Source organism: Uranotaenia lowii, chromosome 1 (genome assembly GCF_029784155.1).
Source record: "Uranotaenia lowii strain MFRU-FL chromosome 1, ASM2978415v1, whole genome shotgun sequence".
In the NCBI taxonomy this organism is placed as follows: Eukaryota; Metazoa; Arthropoda; class Insecta; order Diptera; family Culicidae; genus Uranotaenia; species Uranotaenia lowii.
In genome coordinates, this window is record NC_073691.1 from 5755495 (window position 1) to 5774302 (window position 18808).

The 18808-nt window shown below is 34.0% G+C and overlaps 1 protein-coding gene across 5 annotated transcripts in view; it reads left to right on the forward strand.

Annotated features, from left to right (window-relative positions):
• Window positions 1-18808, forward strand: part of LOC129741389 (uncharacterized) — a 76094-nt gene that overhangs the window by 839 nt on the left and 56447 nt on the right. Inside the window, exons 1-2 of one of the 5 annotated variants that reach the window (XM_055733205.1) lie at window positions 1217-1892; window positions 2084-2499. In XM_055733205.1, the coding sequence (XP_055589180.1) occupies window positions 2442-2499 (58 nt within the window). In that variant the 5' untranslated portion in view covers window positions 1217-1892; window positions 2084-2441. Of the gene's footprint in view, window positions 1-1216; window positions 2500-18808 lie in introns of those variants that run through there. The other 4 variants (XM_055733325.1, XM_055733388.1, XM_055733269.1 and 1 more) reach the window with 4 other exon arrangements.

Consider the following 18808-nt stretch of genomic DNA (forward strand, 5'->3'; position numbering starts at 1 on the left):
TTCAGATTCAGATTTCAGATTCAGATTTCAGATACAGATTTCTGATTCAGATTTTAGATTCAGATTTCAGATTCAGATTTCAGATTTCAGATTCAGATTCAGATTTCAGATTCAGATTTAAGATTCAGATTTCAGATTCAGATTTCAGATTCAGATTTCAGATTCAGATTTCAGATTCAGATTTCAGATTCAGATTTCAGATTCAGATTTCAGATTCAGATTTCAGATTCAGATTTCAGATTCAGATTTCAGATTCAGATTTCAGATTCAGATTTCAGATTCAGATTTCAGATTCAGATTTCAGATTCAGATTTCAGATTCAGATTTCAGATTCAGATTTCAGATTCAGATTTCAGATTCAGATTTCAGATTCAGATTTCAGATTCAGATTTCAGATTTCAGATTCAGATTTCAGATTCAGAATTCAGATTCAGATTTCAGATTCAGATTTCAGATTCAGATTCAGATTTCAGATTCAGATTTCAGATTCAGATTCAGATTTCAGATTTCAGATTCAGATTTCAGATTCAGATTTCAGATTCAGATTTCAGATTCAGATTTCAGATTCAGATTTCAGGTTCAGATTTCAGATTCAGATTTCAGATTCAGATTTCAGATTCAGATTTCAGATGGAAACGGATTGAGACTTCTGCTAGTTGAAAATAATGTAAGTCGGTTGAGACTTCTGTTTGTGAAAAACTATTCTGTCGATTGAGACCTTTCTTATGGGCGATGGAATCGAAAAGTTATTTTTTCTCTCCTTAAGAAAAACCCGTTAGATCTGTCAAAAGTTGGGTGAAATTTTAGCTGCATCCCGCTTGCACTAATGCAAAACCATCACCCAAATTCGGCAGCGCTTCCATCGCCTATTGAAGGTAATGAAAGCAGATTTAGACTTCTGTTTAAAAATACTTTTCAGTCGATTGAGTCTTCCACTAGTTGAAGATAATGTAAATGTAACTTCTGTTTGTGAAAATAATTTCAGTCGATTTAGACTTCTGCTAGTTGATCATCTTCGCAATAATCTGTACTGTGTATATATAATTTTAAAGGTTTAGAATAGAATTTTAAAAAATCTAAGAAAGTTTGAAAACTTCCAACTCCAAAAATGATTCTCTCTATCAGCTCCAACGAAATCCAATACAGCCACACTAAAACGTCCCCACATCATAAGCTCGCTCCATTCTCCGGGAAACTCCTCGATATACATATCAGTGTTTACGTGTCGAGGTTTAAAACGCAAGTGGCCAACGGCTCCGACCCAAGCCCAAGCTCCAACCCCGAACGGAATGGGCACAAACATTAGTCCGTCTCAGTGTGCCATGGCGAATGGACGCGAAATTTCTCTCTAAAGCTAAGCAGCCAACAATAACGGCAACGGTCGCGTCAACAATAAAACTACCCTACTTTTACGGGTTGCTTGGATCAGGTGGCAGCGTGGGGATTGCTACTATTCGGTGGCGCCTACTGACTGACTGTGTTTGTTGACTTCCGGTGCAAGTGGGTGAAGTGAAGTGTGGTTGCTGGGTTGCGTTTATTTTGACGCGCACCCACACGGAGCCAAATCTGCATCGGTATTTGTGATTCCGGCGCCCGTTGGCTGGAGGAAAATCGGGAAAATTCAAAACAAAACTTGGAGGGATGATTTCCAGTACCAGCAGTCTGAATATCAGGCAGTTCAGTGAATGTTCGTCCTTCCTCGGGAAGTGACGTGTGTTTGCTTCGGTTGGTGCTAGTCGAGTTATAGAGGAGCAAGTATTTCGCAGGGAGCTTTTCGGAAAGTGGAAAATCGGCGGGAGAAAGGAATCATTCGGAAAAAGTGCACTGTGAAAACAGATTCGCCTATAGTGAGCAAGTCAAATTTTGGCTTTCGGAGGAGCTTTTTCTTCGGTGTACGTTGTCTGTATTTTTTTTTGCTAGTGGAGGAATATCCTTGCGTCACTCGCCTGGTGGAAGGTTCAGAAGAAGTAAAACAAAGTGCTGGCTTGCTGGCCCGTGTGCTGATTGTATAATCATTCCGTAGCATTCGGAAGGAAGGTTTTTGATGAAAATTTTTGCATTGAAATTTTTCTCTTTATGATAGATATCCGGCGCTAGAATTTTCCACTCAACTCGTGTAATCAAATAGAGAAAATTTACTCGAAAATATGGAAATGAGCTGCCGTAGTCAGCTCGTAGTGGCTGGATTCGTGAAGGTGTAGTTTGGTTTTGTGGCGGTGCAAAATTTGTTCGGCATATTGCCGCCATTCGGGGGCCGATAGAGTTCCGACGGTGCAAGAAGTGTGGTGTGGTGTGGTACGACGAAAACAGACGGAGCACATTTGTTGCCAAATCCGGTAGGCCCAAAACGGAAGAAGGCCCAAAACGTCCTCGTCGACCGACCGAAAAGTGTGTAGTGTAGCAGGTAGCAGCTATCCAGGCGCACAATAGTATGTGGAATTATGTGTGCCGAACGAAGTTTCCCGAGCTGTTTATATAATACCTTGGTTTTCATGCAGCGTAAGTAGTTCTTTCTTTTTATTTTTGCTCACTCACAATACAGTTTTGGTTCCTACACCACATGTTTCTTTTGCCTACGCATGCATATTGGATGAGCTTCCGCCGGGTGGGATACCGACAACAACACCCCAGGAAGCAGCTTAATTGAACTTTCCAAAAATAACGAATGTTTGTTTGGTCTAAAAGTGCGAATGCGATAGCATTCCTGTGATGCTAGTTACTTACCAGTCAGTGCCATGAATGATTCAATCCAAGCTGGCCTTGAAGGAACTCTCCCCTTCTCAAGGTTTGTTTTGACACCTTTCGATGACTTCAAAGCCAACAATGCTACTAGTTGGCTAATCCTTTTTGAAAACAGAAATGATTCGAATTCCAGTGAGGACTTTCAGGTTTAGTGGTAAATTCACAGGAAAAAATCATGTTTTGTAAATTTTCTTCTGAAGGTTGAAAACAAGAGTCGAGTTTAGTGGATTTGAACTCTTAATTTAGATTCTGAAATTAAAATATGAGCTTCATAAAAATCAAATTTAAATTATAAAGACTAAATCAAATGCTTACTTGGACTCTTCTTTTTCATGTTACCGTAAACACTACACTGATAGCACAATTAACACTTTTTAATGTTAAATTTGACAAATTAGTAATTAAAAATTTTCATCTTTAAATCTGTCGCAAAAAACCAGCGGTTTTCAAAAACAAAAACAACCAAGAGTTTTCGAAATAACTTGATTATAATAAGCTGGGTTTAAAAACATTTTTTTTGTTTATAACTACATTCCAGTCTTCGTGGTTCGGCGAAATTGAAATCTGAAGAAATTTTCAAAAATAGTTACTTCCCACTGAATTTTATCAAAAAACTCAAAAAAACTGGTGAAGGATAGAGTTACTCCACATCAAATATAGAAGATGTCTACTTTGTATTCAGTTTACATTGACCACTCATGGTGCGTTTGAAGAGTTCTTTTGTATGAAATGTCCATTTTTATCGGCCATTTTATAAAAACATTGTTATTTGGATATTTTAGTAAAAAGCAACCAGTCGGCTAAATATAACTTTCATGGATTAATTTTATGTTATTATTTAAAAATACACAAACTTTCATCAAAGTGGTTGTCTCTATGTTTATCTTTCTACGCAAGAATGTCACAATAGAGAAAGTTCTATGAAAAATGCAAATTTTATTAAAAAGTTCTCTTAAGATGTGTTTAAACTGTTGAATATAATGTTATTCATCGAAAAAAAAAATACTAAAATAGATTGTGGGGGAGGGGCGAGAAGCCTTGAGTGATTTACTTAGTGACATTTTCACGACTACTTACAAGTTCGATACTCGAATATAGGGGAGAATGAGGTTACTTGATCCCTGGAGATACTTGATTCCTTAGCTATATGTATCTCGAAACAGGAATGTCTTACATAGATTAAATGTTCTAGAAAAATTTACCAAATAGAACAAAACAACAAACTTTTTATCTCAGAAAATTTAAAAAAAATGCACTTTGTTTGAAAAATCTAACAAAATAAGACCTTAAAATTTTTTTTACCACAAAAAAAAAATAATTAAAAAAAGATTTTTTCCAATATGCCTATCGTTAGAGTATAATGGCATATTTTCAAAGCAATAGTAAGCTTTCAACTTTCAAAGAAAAAGTTTTTCAAAATGTATGTTATGATGGGTTCACTTGGTCCCTTGAGATATATTTTTCTTCTGAATGGATATGATCTACACTAAGCACTTATACAATAACCTAAATCCACCCAATCATTTTCTGACAAAAGGACTCAATAAAGTGCTTTTGTTTGAAAATTTGAAAATTGCGCCTTTAAGTATACAATGCATATTGGGTAGTAGACAAACTTTTAGAATTTCTTTTTGTAGGACACTTATTTATAGGACTGTGAAATGAAATCGCATATGGTCAAAAAAGTCAATAAAACTTTTATCTTATGATTTTGCATAATTTTTGCCAAAGCTTAGGGCACCCTGATTAAAGGATCATGTTTACTTTAAAAAAGGATCAAATCTCCTTTAACTTTTAAAATATCATCATTTTTTAGCCCACGAAAACGCTTCTAGTTCATTCACGTGTTCATGTATCGATTCAACCTTTGCAGCATACACAACTTGAAATCACACGCTGTTAGAAAACGCAAAAGACGACGATCTGCAAAATTATTCCAAAAAGATTCCATTCTCCCCTACGTTTTTTTTAAACAAAGACGAACGTATTTCTCAAATTAAAGTGCAATTTGATTTTTTGGGACAAATAGAATCTATACGAGCTTTTGAAATGATACAAAAAGTGTAGCCGTTTGACAGCTTTTCGTAAAACTAGCATTCGGTATGCGTTCTGATTCTAAGCAAAAGTGTCACACGGAGCATTTTTTGCTCTAATTTTCCGTTTGTTGTAGGAAATGTAATTTTTTTCTTGGCAGAAAATATTCTTAAGTCATTAACTTGAACTGTTCACTACGAAAAAAACTGTAGGTGATTTGATCGAGATTCGACAAGACCGAACTGAAAGCCAAATTGAAAAAAAAATTGAGTTATCTATTGCAGCGGATTCAAGACATGATAAACTACCTTCCCTATAAATATCAGAACATTTTTCTTATTTTTTTAGATTTTATAGAAAAAAATCTATGTAATAGGCTTTAGAAATAGCAAAAATGCGTTGCGCCAAAGCGAACCGAGAGCCACCTTGAAGGAAATGATAGAAAGCACGTTTTGGTCAAGCACATTGGTTTTTAACAAAATAATCTTCAGGTTATTTGGTTTTCTGATTCGACCATGGGAACAGGGTCGTTAAGAACTGAAATCTGATTATTTTAATAATGAAATACGCTCTCGTGACCGAAAACTTCATGATGCGGGTCGTCAGCATTTGTATACATTTTCGTTCAGCCAGACTGAACTGAGTCCCTTGAATTTTATTTTTCATTTTTCCTAATGGATTGATGGGGTTTTTCACTTTAAGTGATAAAACAAGAATAATTTTCTTTAAGAATACAACCGGTAAGTTTGAATATAAAATATTTCACATTCAGAAAGTGGGAAATTTGAATGTCTCGGTTCACTCTGGCTCAACAATGCAATTTTTCGAACCTTCATACCTTGATAAGAGCCTAAATTTGACGATGAAATGACCAACCTTAGGTATCTTAAGAAATGGTATCAATAGGTAGGGCTGTGAACTTTGAACTCAATTATCTCGAAATCAAGTTTATGGCGTTCAGTTTGTTCTGGTCGAATCCCGACCAATATATAGTTTGAAGGAATAATTAGTAATATAGCTGTAATTTTATTCGCGTTTTTTCTCGTTTGACATGGGACAATTTTGCTTGGAATATCAGTAATCCTCCAGAAAAAAAATTTTACAAATCCTTTTTCCAAGTCTTGACGTTTTCAAGACCATAATTCCGACTTGACTTGACGTCTGACTAGACGTTTGGCTTGACGTCTGACTTGACGTCTGACTTGACGTTTAACTTGACGTCTGACTTGACTGACTTGACGTCTGACTAAATTGACTTGACTGACATGACTGACTTGACGTCTGACTTGACTGACTTGACTGACTTGATTGACTTGACTGACTTGATTGACTTGACTGACTTGACTGACTTGACTGACTTGACTGACTTGACTGACTTGACTGACTTGACTGACTTGACTGACTTGACTGACTTGACTGACTTGACTGACTTGACTGACTTGACTGACTTGACTGACTTGACTGACTTGACTGACTTGACTGACTTGACTGACTTGACTGACTTGACTGACTTGACTGACTTGACTGACTTGACTGACTTGACTGACTTGACTGACTTGACTGACTTGACTGACTTGACTGACTTGACTGACTTGACTGACTTGACTGACTTGACTGACTTGACTGACTTGACTGACTTGACTGACTTGACTGACTTGACTGACTTGACTGACTTGACTGACTTGACTGACTTGACTGACTTGACTGACTTGACTGACTTGACTGACTTGACTGACTTGACTGACTTGACTGACTTGACTGACTTGACTGACTTGACTGACTTGACTGACTTGACTGACTTGACTGACTTGACTGACTTGACTGACTTGACTGACTTGACTGACTTGACTGACTTGACTGACTTGACTGACTTGACTGACTTGACTGACTTGACTGACTTGACTGACTTGACTGACTTGACTGACTTGACTGACTTGACTGACTTGACTGACTTGACTGACTTGACTGACTTGACTGACTTGACTGACTTGACTGACTTGACTGACTTGACTGACTTGACTGACTTGACTGACTTGACTGACTTGACTGACTTGACTGACTTGACTGACTTGACTGACTTGACTGACTTGACTGACTTGACTGACTTGACTGACTTGACTGACTTGACTGACTTGACTGACTTGACTGACTTGACTGACTTGACTGACTTGACTGACTTGACTGACTTGACTGACTTGACTGACTTGACTGACTTGACTGACTTGACTGACTTGACTGACTTGACTGACTTGACTGACTTGACTGACTTGACTGATTTGACTGACTTGACTAGTTCACATGGTTAAAAAACTGTTGACTTCAAAATTCAACAAGTTTGTTTAATTGTTTTCTAGGATAAACTTAAAACTGCTTATCTTTTTCATCTGGTGCTCTCTCTGCACGACGTGTTATTCCGAAAGACGTAGTCAGAGAGGCCTCTTGAGCACTTCAACTGCACTGTAAATACTTAGTTTTGTATGCCTTTTCCGGTAAATTGAACTTTGTTGAGATAGAAAACTCAGGAATGCCTCACGGTAATCCTAAACTGTCCATTTATAATTTATTTTTCGTATAAAATTTCCTTAAACGCAAACAAAATCGACACGAGCGAAAAAAAACACGACCGCACTCCACCAAGGCTTGCTTAGATCATATCCCTATTCTACCAATACATTTACTAGGAACTCTTAATAAATATTTTTATCAAGCGCATGATAAATTATTCAAAATGTATACTTTGAACCATATTCTCAAAAGACAGAGATTTGCTGAACATGGAATTAATTCAGAACACACGTTTAGGTAATCAGTTTTTTCTACGTCCTAAAAAGTTACCTCCGGATAACAATTTTTGCTGCATCTTCAAAAAAACTATACCGATTTTCTTCTAGCATAATTTCAACTATGATTTTATAACTATAACTTAATGAGAATCATGGGATTTTGATTTAAAAAATAGCTTATGTTCAATAACATCCATTTTCAATAAGTACAGTTACAGTTAGAGTTTCTAATCCTAGCACCGTTTAACAGAAGCTCAAAAGAAATTTATTAAATCAAAATATTTTAAGAGAGTTGCTCGACATTTTTTTAGAGAGTTGCTCGACATTTTCCAAGCAAACCACCATGCTCAACATCAGAACAAAACCAAAAAAAAACATCACTAAACATAAGCCGCAACGAGCGTGTTATCCACCCGCCAAAAGTATACGTGTAGTACCTAGGTAGGATTCGCTTGTCTATCCAAAAAACAAAATCGCAAATGCGGTCGGACAGGCTGTTGTAATGTAACAAGAAGACTTGTTGTTTTCCCAATGTCTGTCTGTCTGGCTGTCGGTATTTATGATCGAAAAAAGAGGGAAAGGTGGGAGTTTCCGGATTCTTCACGATAGGTGGATTTTTCCTTTTTCTTGTTTGTTGTTACAACATGATGGAAAGTGATTTTTCACCGACGAAAAACCGAAAGCAGGAGGCAAGCGCCATGGCCATTATTTATTCATCTTTCGCACGGTGTGGTGGTTTGCCAGAAATGATGGGTGCGTGCTGCTCTGTTTGAAGAAAAAGAATGAAAATGCGAACCGATTTGTTGATACAGCCTAGGGGCAATGTCAATGTTGAAACTGGAAACACTTTTCTTGAGTAGACTTAAATAAATTTGAAAAATGTTGGTGCTCCAATTTCGTTTTTTTTTAAATTAAATTCATCAGCGAGTCTACTGAGCTGAATTTTGACCGCAGATGTTCCATGTGGCAATAGATGTTCGTTTATGCTCCCTTGATTCGGATAATTCCAGCTTACTTTGATGCCTTCAGACATTCTGCCAACCACCAGCTAGGTAGCGGTTTGTTTCGCTAAATGACCACGCCTACTAGGGCATAAACATGAACTAAGCTGTATTGACATTGAGCGAAATGTACAAAATAAATTAACGCTGTATATTGCAATTTGTAAGGTTTTTTCATAATAAATACTAAGGTGAGAAACTCCAAAAAAGATATCTGCTAATGTATAATTTCTTCTAGAGAACTGTTGATAGACAGATGTTCCTGATCGGAGTTTGTTTATCTTCAAATTGGTCAATATTAACCGCGAAACTGATGATTGTGATGAGTTCATCAGCGAGAATTTTGCCAAAACATAACCGAAACAGCGAGCAAAAACAACTAGATAGTAGGATACCAAGGCATGATGGATGATGATGAACTGTTTATGTGAAAACACATTCGACGATGGACGATCGTTCGACTCTGTTTACGCCGAAGTTGGTATCCCGGAAAAGGTTTAGCTGTGGGGCTAGTCAATTGCAATTGTGGATTTTTGAAAATGAGGGTAAATATAGATTTTGGATGCACTTTCTTATTACTCTTTGACGTTTGGATCAGCGTGTGATAATTAAAAGCGATGAAATATTTGTTTTCAATTTTGGCATTAATTTTGCTCAAATATGTATTGAGTACATTAAGTCAAGCGACAAGAAATAACAGACAAGAGACAAGATACAAGATACAAGATACAAGAGACAAGAGACAAGAGACAAGAGACAAGAGACAAGAGACAAGAGACAAGAGACAAGAGACAAGAGACAAGAGACAAGAGACAAGAGACAAGAGACAAGAGACAAGAGACAAGAGACAAGAGACAAGAGACAAGAGACAAGAGACAAGAGACAAGAGACAAGAGACAAGAGACAAGAGACAAGAGACAAGAGACAAGAGACTGACTTGACTGACTTGACTGACTTGACTGACTTGACTGACTTGACTGACTTGACTGACTTGACTGACTTGACTGACTTGACTGACTTGACTGACTTGACTGACTTGACTGACTTGACTGACTTGACTGACTTGACTGACTTGACTGACTTGACTGACTTGACTGACTTGACTGACTTGACTGACTTGACTGACTTGACTGACTTGACTGACTTGACTGACTTGACTGACTTGACTGACTTGACTGACTTGACTGACTTGACTGACTTGACTGACTTGACTGACTTGACTGACTTGACTGACTTGACTGACTTGACTGACTTGACTGACTTGACTGACTTGACTGACTTGACTGACTTGACTGACTTGACTGACTTGACTGACTTGACTGACTTGACTGACTTGACTGACTTGACTGACTTGACTGACTTGACTGACTTGACTGACTTGACTGACTTGACTGACTTGACTGACTTGACTGACTTGACTGACTTGACTGACTTGACTGACTTGACTGACTTGACTGACTTGACTGACTTGACTGACTTGACTGACTTGACTGACTTGACTGACTTGACTGACTTGACTGACTTGACTGACTTGACTGACTTGACTGACTTGACTGACTTGACTGACTTGACTGACTTGACTGACTTGACTGACTTGACTGACTTGACTGACTTGACTGATTTGACTGACTTGACTAGTTCACATGGTTAAAAAACTGTTGACTTCAAAATTCAACAAGTTTGTTTAATTGTTTTCTAGGATAAACTTAAAACTGCTTATCTTTTTCATCTGGTGCTCTCTCTGCACGACGTGTTATTCCGAAAGACGTAGTCAGAGAGGCCTCTTGAGCACTTCAACTGCACTGTAAATACTTAGTTTTGTATGCCTTTTCCGGTAAATTGAACTTTGTTGAGATAGAAAACTCAGGAATGCCTCACGGTAATCCTAAACTGTCCATTTATAATTTATTTTTCGTATAAAATTTCCTTAAACGCAAACAAAATCGACACGAGCGAAAAAAAACACGACCGCACTCCACCAAGGCTTGCTTAGATCATATCCCTATTCTACCAATACATTTACTAGGAACTCTTAATAAATATTTTTATCAAGCGCATGATAAATTATTCAAAATGTATACTTTGAACCATATTCTCAAAAGACAGAGATTTGCTGAACATGGAATTAATTCAGAACACACGTTTAGGTAATCAGTTTTTTCTACGTCCTAAAAAGTTACCTCCGGATAACAATTTTTGCTGCATCTTCAAAAAAACTATACCGATTTTCTTCTAGCATAATTTCAACTATGATTTTATAACTATAACTTAATGAGAATCATGGGATTTTGATTTAAAAAATAGCTTATGTTCAATAACATCCATTTTCAATAAGTACAGTTACAGTTAGAGTTTCTAATCCTAGCACCGTTTAACAGAAGCTCAAAAGAAATTTATTAAATCAAAATATTTTAAGAGAGTTGCTCGACATTTTTTTAGAGAGTTGCTCGACATTTTCCAAGCAAACCACCATGCTCAACATCAGAACAAAACCAAAAAAAAACATCACTAAACATAAGCCGCAACGAGCGTGTTATCCACCCGCCAAAAGTATACGTGTAGTACCTAGGTAGGATTCGCTTGTCTATCCAAAAAACAAAATCGCAAATGCGGTCGGACAGGCTGTTGTAATGTAACAAGAAGACTTGTTGTTTTCCCAATGTCTGTCTGTCTGGCTGTCGGTATTTATGATCGAAAAAAGAGGGAAAGGTGGGAGTTTCCGGATTCTTCACGATAGGTGGATTTTTCCTTTTTCTTGTTTGTTGTTACAACATGATGGAAAGTGATTTTTCACCGACGAAAAACCGAAAGCAGGAGGCAAGCGCCATGGCCATTATTTATTCATCTTTCGCACGGTGTGGTGGTTTGCCAGAAATGATGGGTGCGTGCTGCTCTGTTTGAAGAAAAAGAATGAAAATGCGAACCGATTTGTTGATACAGCCTAGGGGCAATGTCAATGTTGAAACTGGAAACACTTTTCTTGAGTAGACTTAAATAAATTTGAAAAATGTTGGTGCTCCAATTTCGTTTTTTTTTAAATTAAATTCATCAGCGAGTCTACTGAGCTGAATTTTGACCGCAGATGTTCCATGTGGCAATAGATGTTCGTTTATGCTCCCTTGATTCGGATAATTCCAGCTTACTTTGATGCCTTCAGACATTCTGCCAACCACCAGCTAGGTAGCGGTTTGTTTCGCTAAATGACCACGCCTACTAGGGCATAAACATGAACTAAGCTGTATTGACATTGAGCGAAATGTACAAAATAAATTAACGCTGTATATTGCAATTTGTAAGGTTTTTTCATAATAAATACTAAGGTGAGAAACTCCAAAAAAGATATCTGCTAATGTATAATTTCTTCTAGAGAACTGTTGATAGACAGATGTTCCTGATCGGAGTTTGTTTATCTTCAAATTGGTCAATATTAACCGCGAAACTGATGATTGTGATGAGTTCATCAGCGAGAATTTTGCCAAAACATAACCGAAACAGCGAGCAAAAACAACTAGATAGTAGGATACCAAGGCATGATGGATGATGATGAACTGTTTATGTGAAAACACATTCGACGATGGACGATCGTTCGACTCTGTTTACGCCGAAGTTGGTATCCCGGAAAAGGTTTAGCTGTGGGGCTAGTCAATTGCAATTGTGGATTTTTGAAAATGAGGGTAAATATAGATTTTGGATGCACTTTCTTATTACTCTTTGACGTTTGGATCAGCGTGTGATAATTAAAAGCGATGAAATATTTGTTTTCAATTTTGGCATTAATTTTGCTCAAATATGTATTGAGTACATTAAGTCAAGCGACAAGAAATAACAGACAAGAGACAAGATACAAGATACAAGATACAAGAGACAAGAGACAAGAGACAAGAGACAAGAGACAAGAGACAAGAGACAAGAGACAAGAGACAAGAGACAAGAGACAAGAGACAAGAGACAAGAGACAAGAGACAAGAGACAAGAGACAAGAGACAAGAGACAAGAGACAAGAGACAAGAGACAAGAGACAAGAGACAAGAGACAAGAGACAAGAGACAAGAGACAAGAGACAAGAGACAAGAGACAAGAGACAAGAGACAAGAGACAAGAGACAAGAGACAAGAGACAAGAGACAAGAGACAAGAGACAAGAGACAAGAGACAAGAGACAAGAGACAAGAGACAAGAGACAAGAGACAAGAGACAAGAGACAAGAGACAAGAGACAAGAGACAAAAGACAAGAGACAAGAGACAAGAGACAAGAGACAAGAGACAAGACAAACAACAACCCCTCTTGAATTAAAAAAATCGAAAGTGAAACGGGTAAAATCCCATACCGAAAAAACAGGAAAAGAACGAATTGTTTTTTGCCAGCAGCTTTGCTTTGCGGAACACAAGGCAAGCAATCGATTACCGACATACATAGCGCAATGCACTACATGAATGGATCATCATCAACATGAACAACAACAACATTGAAAAAAGCTGGGGTAACTGGAATTCAGCATAAGGAAACCAATCACGTGTAGCTCAGAATTTATTTACTGAATACGAAGTCGATTTCGACTTCCCTCGACTCTTGCTAATCAAGTACTCTTTAGTAGTAGGCGCATGAAAGCAGTAGGCGGTGGGTATATGTACAAGTAAAAAGATTTGCTTGCTTTCGTTTTTATCGACTTTTGGCGAAAAAGGGAAGAAGGAGGGGTCATTCCCATTTCCCTTTCGCTGACGGTAGCAAGGAAACCTCGCAATTTCGCTCGGGTTAATTGATGTTATTTATGAAGTAATTTTATTTTTCCGTTTTCTTTCAGTTTGTTTCGGGTTTTTTTTATCTTCGGACCCATACCTATTCGATTAATTTCTTTTTCTAAGAAATGGGAAATAAGTGAGTTTTTACGAAACCCCTTTCAATTTCGATTCGTTAGATACATGTTTCAAAATGAGGACTTTGAGTGATTTAAAAAGATAATTAATTTTTCATCCTATGTTTTTCAAAAAATATGTTTAATAGGGTTGAATAAAAAAACAGCACAAAGACTTACATAAATCTGTCTGTCAATTTCCATCAAAAAGGTCCCACAAGGTATATTACCTTACTAAGTAGAAGTTTTTTCCTTCTACTGGACCGAACTAATCAGGTCTTTTGTTTTCATTCTGATGAAGTTCAAAGGACACAAACAGACGGACGAAATGTAAATGGAAAGTCTCCACCCGGAGTAATTAGGAATGTCGATTAAGCCCTCCTTTAGCTAAACCCATGTATACATAAACACACTTTTAGCAGAGTAGCAAAAAACAAAAAAATACTCTTTCGATCCGAGTCCAGGTTCGATTTCGTCCGAAGTGCGTCCCCAAATGGTTCTAATGAAACGGCCGGATGTGGCTAGGGTCAGAATATGGCTTGGCTAGACTAGAAAGGACGGACGACGAGCTTTGATGGAGGAAGAGGAACAACAAAATAGGCATTAGAAATGAAACTCTGCTGATGAGACTAATGAAAGGCATCGTCGTCTGATGTTTTATTAGCCCTTTTTGCTTCCATTTTTCGGTGACCAACTGGAATGGGTGTAAGCACATTTTAAGGAGTAATACGGATTGTTGAAAGCCTGTCATTCTTGCTCAAAATAACATGAATGTTTTCTAATTTAACGTGTAGTTTCAAGTGAAAATGCCTTTTCATTTTTTTTCAGTGTAGGTAGTGAAAGAACCATTTACACTAAAAATATTTTTCACAGAAAGAAATGAATGACAAAAATGACAAAAATGACAAAAATGACAAAAATGACAAAAATGACAAAAATGACAAAAATGACAAAAATGACAAAAATGACAAAAATGACAAAAATGACAAAAATGACAAAAATGACAAAAATGACAAAAATGACAAAAATGACAAAAATGACAAAAATGACAAAAATGACAAAAAATGACAAAAATGACAAAAATGACAAAAATGACAAAAATGACAAAAATGACAAAAATGACAAAAATGACAAAAATGACAAAAATGACAAAAATGACAAAAATGACAAAAATGACAAAAATGACAAAAATGACAAAAATGACAAAATGACAAAAATGACAAAAATGACAAAAATGACAAAAATGACAAAAATGACAAAAATGACAAAAATGACAAAAATGACAAAAATGACAAAAATGACAAAAATGACAAAAATGACAAAAATGACAAAAATGACAAAAATGACAAAAATGACAAAAATGACAAAAATGACAAAAATGACAAAAATGACAAAAATGACAAAAATGACAAAAATGACAAAAATGACAAAAATGACAAAAATGACAAAAATGACAAAAATGACAAAAATGACAAAAATGACAAAAATGACAAAAATGACAAAAATGACAAAAATGACAAAAATGACAAAAATGACAAAAATGACAAAAATGACAAAAATGACAAAAATGACAAAAATGACAAAAATGACAAAAATGACAAAAATGACAAAAATGACAAAAATGACAAAATGACAAAAATGACAAAAATGACAAAAATGACAAAAATGACAAAAATGACAAAAATGACAAAAATGACAAAAATGACAAAAATGACAAAAATGACAAAAATGACAAAAATGACAAAAATGACAAAATGACAAAAATGACAAAAATGACAAAAATGACAAAAATGACAAAAATGACAAAAATGACAAAAATGACAAAAATGACAAAAATGACAAAAATGACAAAAATGACAAAAATGACAAAATGACAAAAATGACAAAAATGACAAAAATGACAAAAATGACAAAAATGACAAAAATGACAAAAATGACAAAAATGACAAAAATGACAAAAATGACAAAAATGACAAAAATGACAAAAATGACAAAAATGACAAAAATGACAAAAATGACAAAAATGACAAAAATGACAAAAATGACAAAAATGACAAAAATGACAAAAATGACAAAAATGACAAAAATGACAAAAATGACAAAAATGACAAAAATGACAAAAATGACAAAAATGACAAAAATGACAAAATGACAAAAATGACAAAAATGACAAAAATGACAAAAATGACAAAAATGACAAAAATGACAAAAATGACAAAAATGACAAAAATGACAAAAATGACAAAAATGACAAAAATGACAAAAATGACAAAAATGACAAAAATGACAAAAATGACAAAAATGACAAAAATGACAAAAATGACAAAAATGACAAAAATGACAAAAATGACAAAAATGACAAAAATGACAAAAATGACAAAAATGACAAAAATGACAAAAATGACAAAAATGACAAAAATGACAAAAATGACAAAAATGACAAAAATGACAAAAATGACAAAAATGACAAAAATGACAAAAATGACAAAAATGACAAAAATGACAAAAATGACAAAAATGACAAAAATGACAAAAATGACAAAAATGACAAAAATGACAAAAATGACAAAAATGACAAAAATGACAAAAATGACAAAAATGACAAAAATGACAAAAATGACAAAAATGACAAAAATGACAAAAATGACAAAAATGACAAAAATGACAAAAATGACAAAAATGACAAAAATGACAAAAATGACAAAAATGACAAAAATGACAAAAATGACAAAAATGACAAAAATGACAAAAATGACAAAAATGACAAAAATGACAAAAATGACAAAAATGACAAAAATGACAAAAATGACAAAAATGACAAAAATGACAAAATGACAAAAATGACAAAAATGACAAAAATGACAAAAATGACAAAAATGACAAAAATGACAAAAATGACAAAAATGACAAAAATGACAAAAATGACAAAAATGACAAAAATGACAAAAATGACAAAAATGACAAAAATGACAAAAATGACAAAAATGACAAAAATGACAAAAATGACAAAAATGACAAAAATGACAAAAATGACAAAAATGACAAAAATGACAAAAATGACAAAAATGACAAAAATGACAAAAATGACAAAAATGACAAAAATGACAAAAATGACAAAAATGACAAAAATGACAAAAATGACAAAAATGACAAAAATGACAAAAATGACAAAAATGACAAAAATGACAAAAATGACAAAAATGACAAAAATGACAAAAATGACAAAAATGACAAAAATGACAAAAATGACAAAAATGACAAAAATGACAAAAATGACAAAAATGACAAAAATGACAAAAATGACAAAAATGACAAAAATGACAAAAATGACAAAAATGACAAAAATGACAAAAATGACAAAAATGACAAAAATGACAAAAATGACAAAAATGACAAAAATGACAAAAATGACAAAAATGACAAAAATGACAAAAATGACAAAAATGACAAAAATGACAAAAATGACAAAAATGACAAAAATGACAAAAATGACAAAAATGACAAAAATGACAAAAATGACAAAAATGACAAAAATGACAAAAATGACAAAAATGACAAAAATGACAAAAATGACAAAAATGACAAAATGACAAAAATGACAAAAATGACAAAAATGACAAAAATGACAAAAATGACAAAAATGACAAAAATGACAAAAATGACAAAAATGACAAAAATGACAAAAATGACAAAAATGACAAAAATGACAAAAATGACAAAAATGACAAAAATGACAAAAATGACAAAAATGACAAAAATGACAAAAATGACAAAAATGACAAAAATGACAAAAATGACAAAAATGACAAAAATGACAAAAATGACAAAAATGACAAAAATGACAAAAATGACAAAAATGACAAAAATGACAAAAATGACAAAAATGACAAAAATGACAAAAATGACAAAAATGACAAAAATGACAAAAATGACAAAAATGACAAAAATGACAAAAATGACAAAAATGACAAAAATGACAAAAATGACAAAAATGATAAAAATGATAAAAATGACAAAAATGACAAAAATGACAAAAATAACAAAAATGACAAAAATGACAAAAATGACAAAAATGATAAAAATGATAAAAATGACAAAAATGACAAAAATGACAAAAATGACAAAAATGAAAAAAAAGACAAAAATGACAAAAATGACAAAAATGACAAAAATGACAAAAATGACAAAAATGACAAAAATGACAAAAATGACAAAAATGACAAAAATGACAAAAATGACAAAAATGACAAAAATGACAAAAATGACAAAAATGACAAAAATGACAAAAATGACAAAAATGACAAAAATGACAAAAATGACAAAAATGACAAAAATGACAAAAATGACAAAAATGACAAAAATGACAAAAATGACAAAAATGACAAAAATGACAAAAATGACAAAAATGACAAAAATGACAAAAATGACAAAAATGACAAAAATGACAAAAATGACAAAAATGACAAAAATGACAAAAATGACAAAAATGACAAAAATGACAAAAATGACAAAAATGACAAAAATGACAAAAATGACAAAAATGACAAAAATGACAAAAATGACCAAAATGACCAAAATGACCAAAATGACCAAAATGACCAAAATGACCAAAATGACCAAAATGACCAAAATGACCAAAATGACCAAAATGACCAAAATGACCAAAATGACCAAATGACCAAAATGACAAAATGACCAAAATGACCAAAATGACCAAAATGACCAAAATGACCAAAATGACCAAAATGACCAAAATGACCAAAATGACCAAAATGACCAAAATGACCAAAATGACCAAAATGACCAAAATGACTAAAATGACCAAAATGACCAAAATGACCAAAATGACCAAAATGACCAAAATGACCAAAATGACCAAAATGACCAAAATGACCAAAATGACCAAAATGACCAAAATGACCAAAATGACCAAAATGACCAAAATGACCAAAATGACTAAAATGACCAAAATGACCAAAATGACCAAAATGACCAAAATGACCAAAATGACCAAAATGACTAAAATGACCAAAATGACCAAAATGACCAAAATGACCAAAATGACCAAAATGACCAAAATGACCAAAATGACCAAAATGACCAAAATGACCAAAATGACCAAAATGACCAAAATGACCAAAATGACCAAAATGACAAAAATGACCAAAATGACAAAAATGACAAAAATGACAAAAATGACAAAAATGACGAAAATGACAAAAATGAAAAAAATGACAAAAATGAAAAAAATGAAAAAAATGACAAAAATGACAAAAATGACAAAAATGACAAAAATGACAAAAATGACAAAAATGTCAAAAATGACAAAAATGACAAAAATGACAAAAATGACAAAAATGACAAAAATGACAAAAATGACCAAAATGACAAAAAT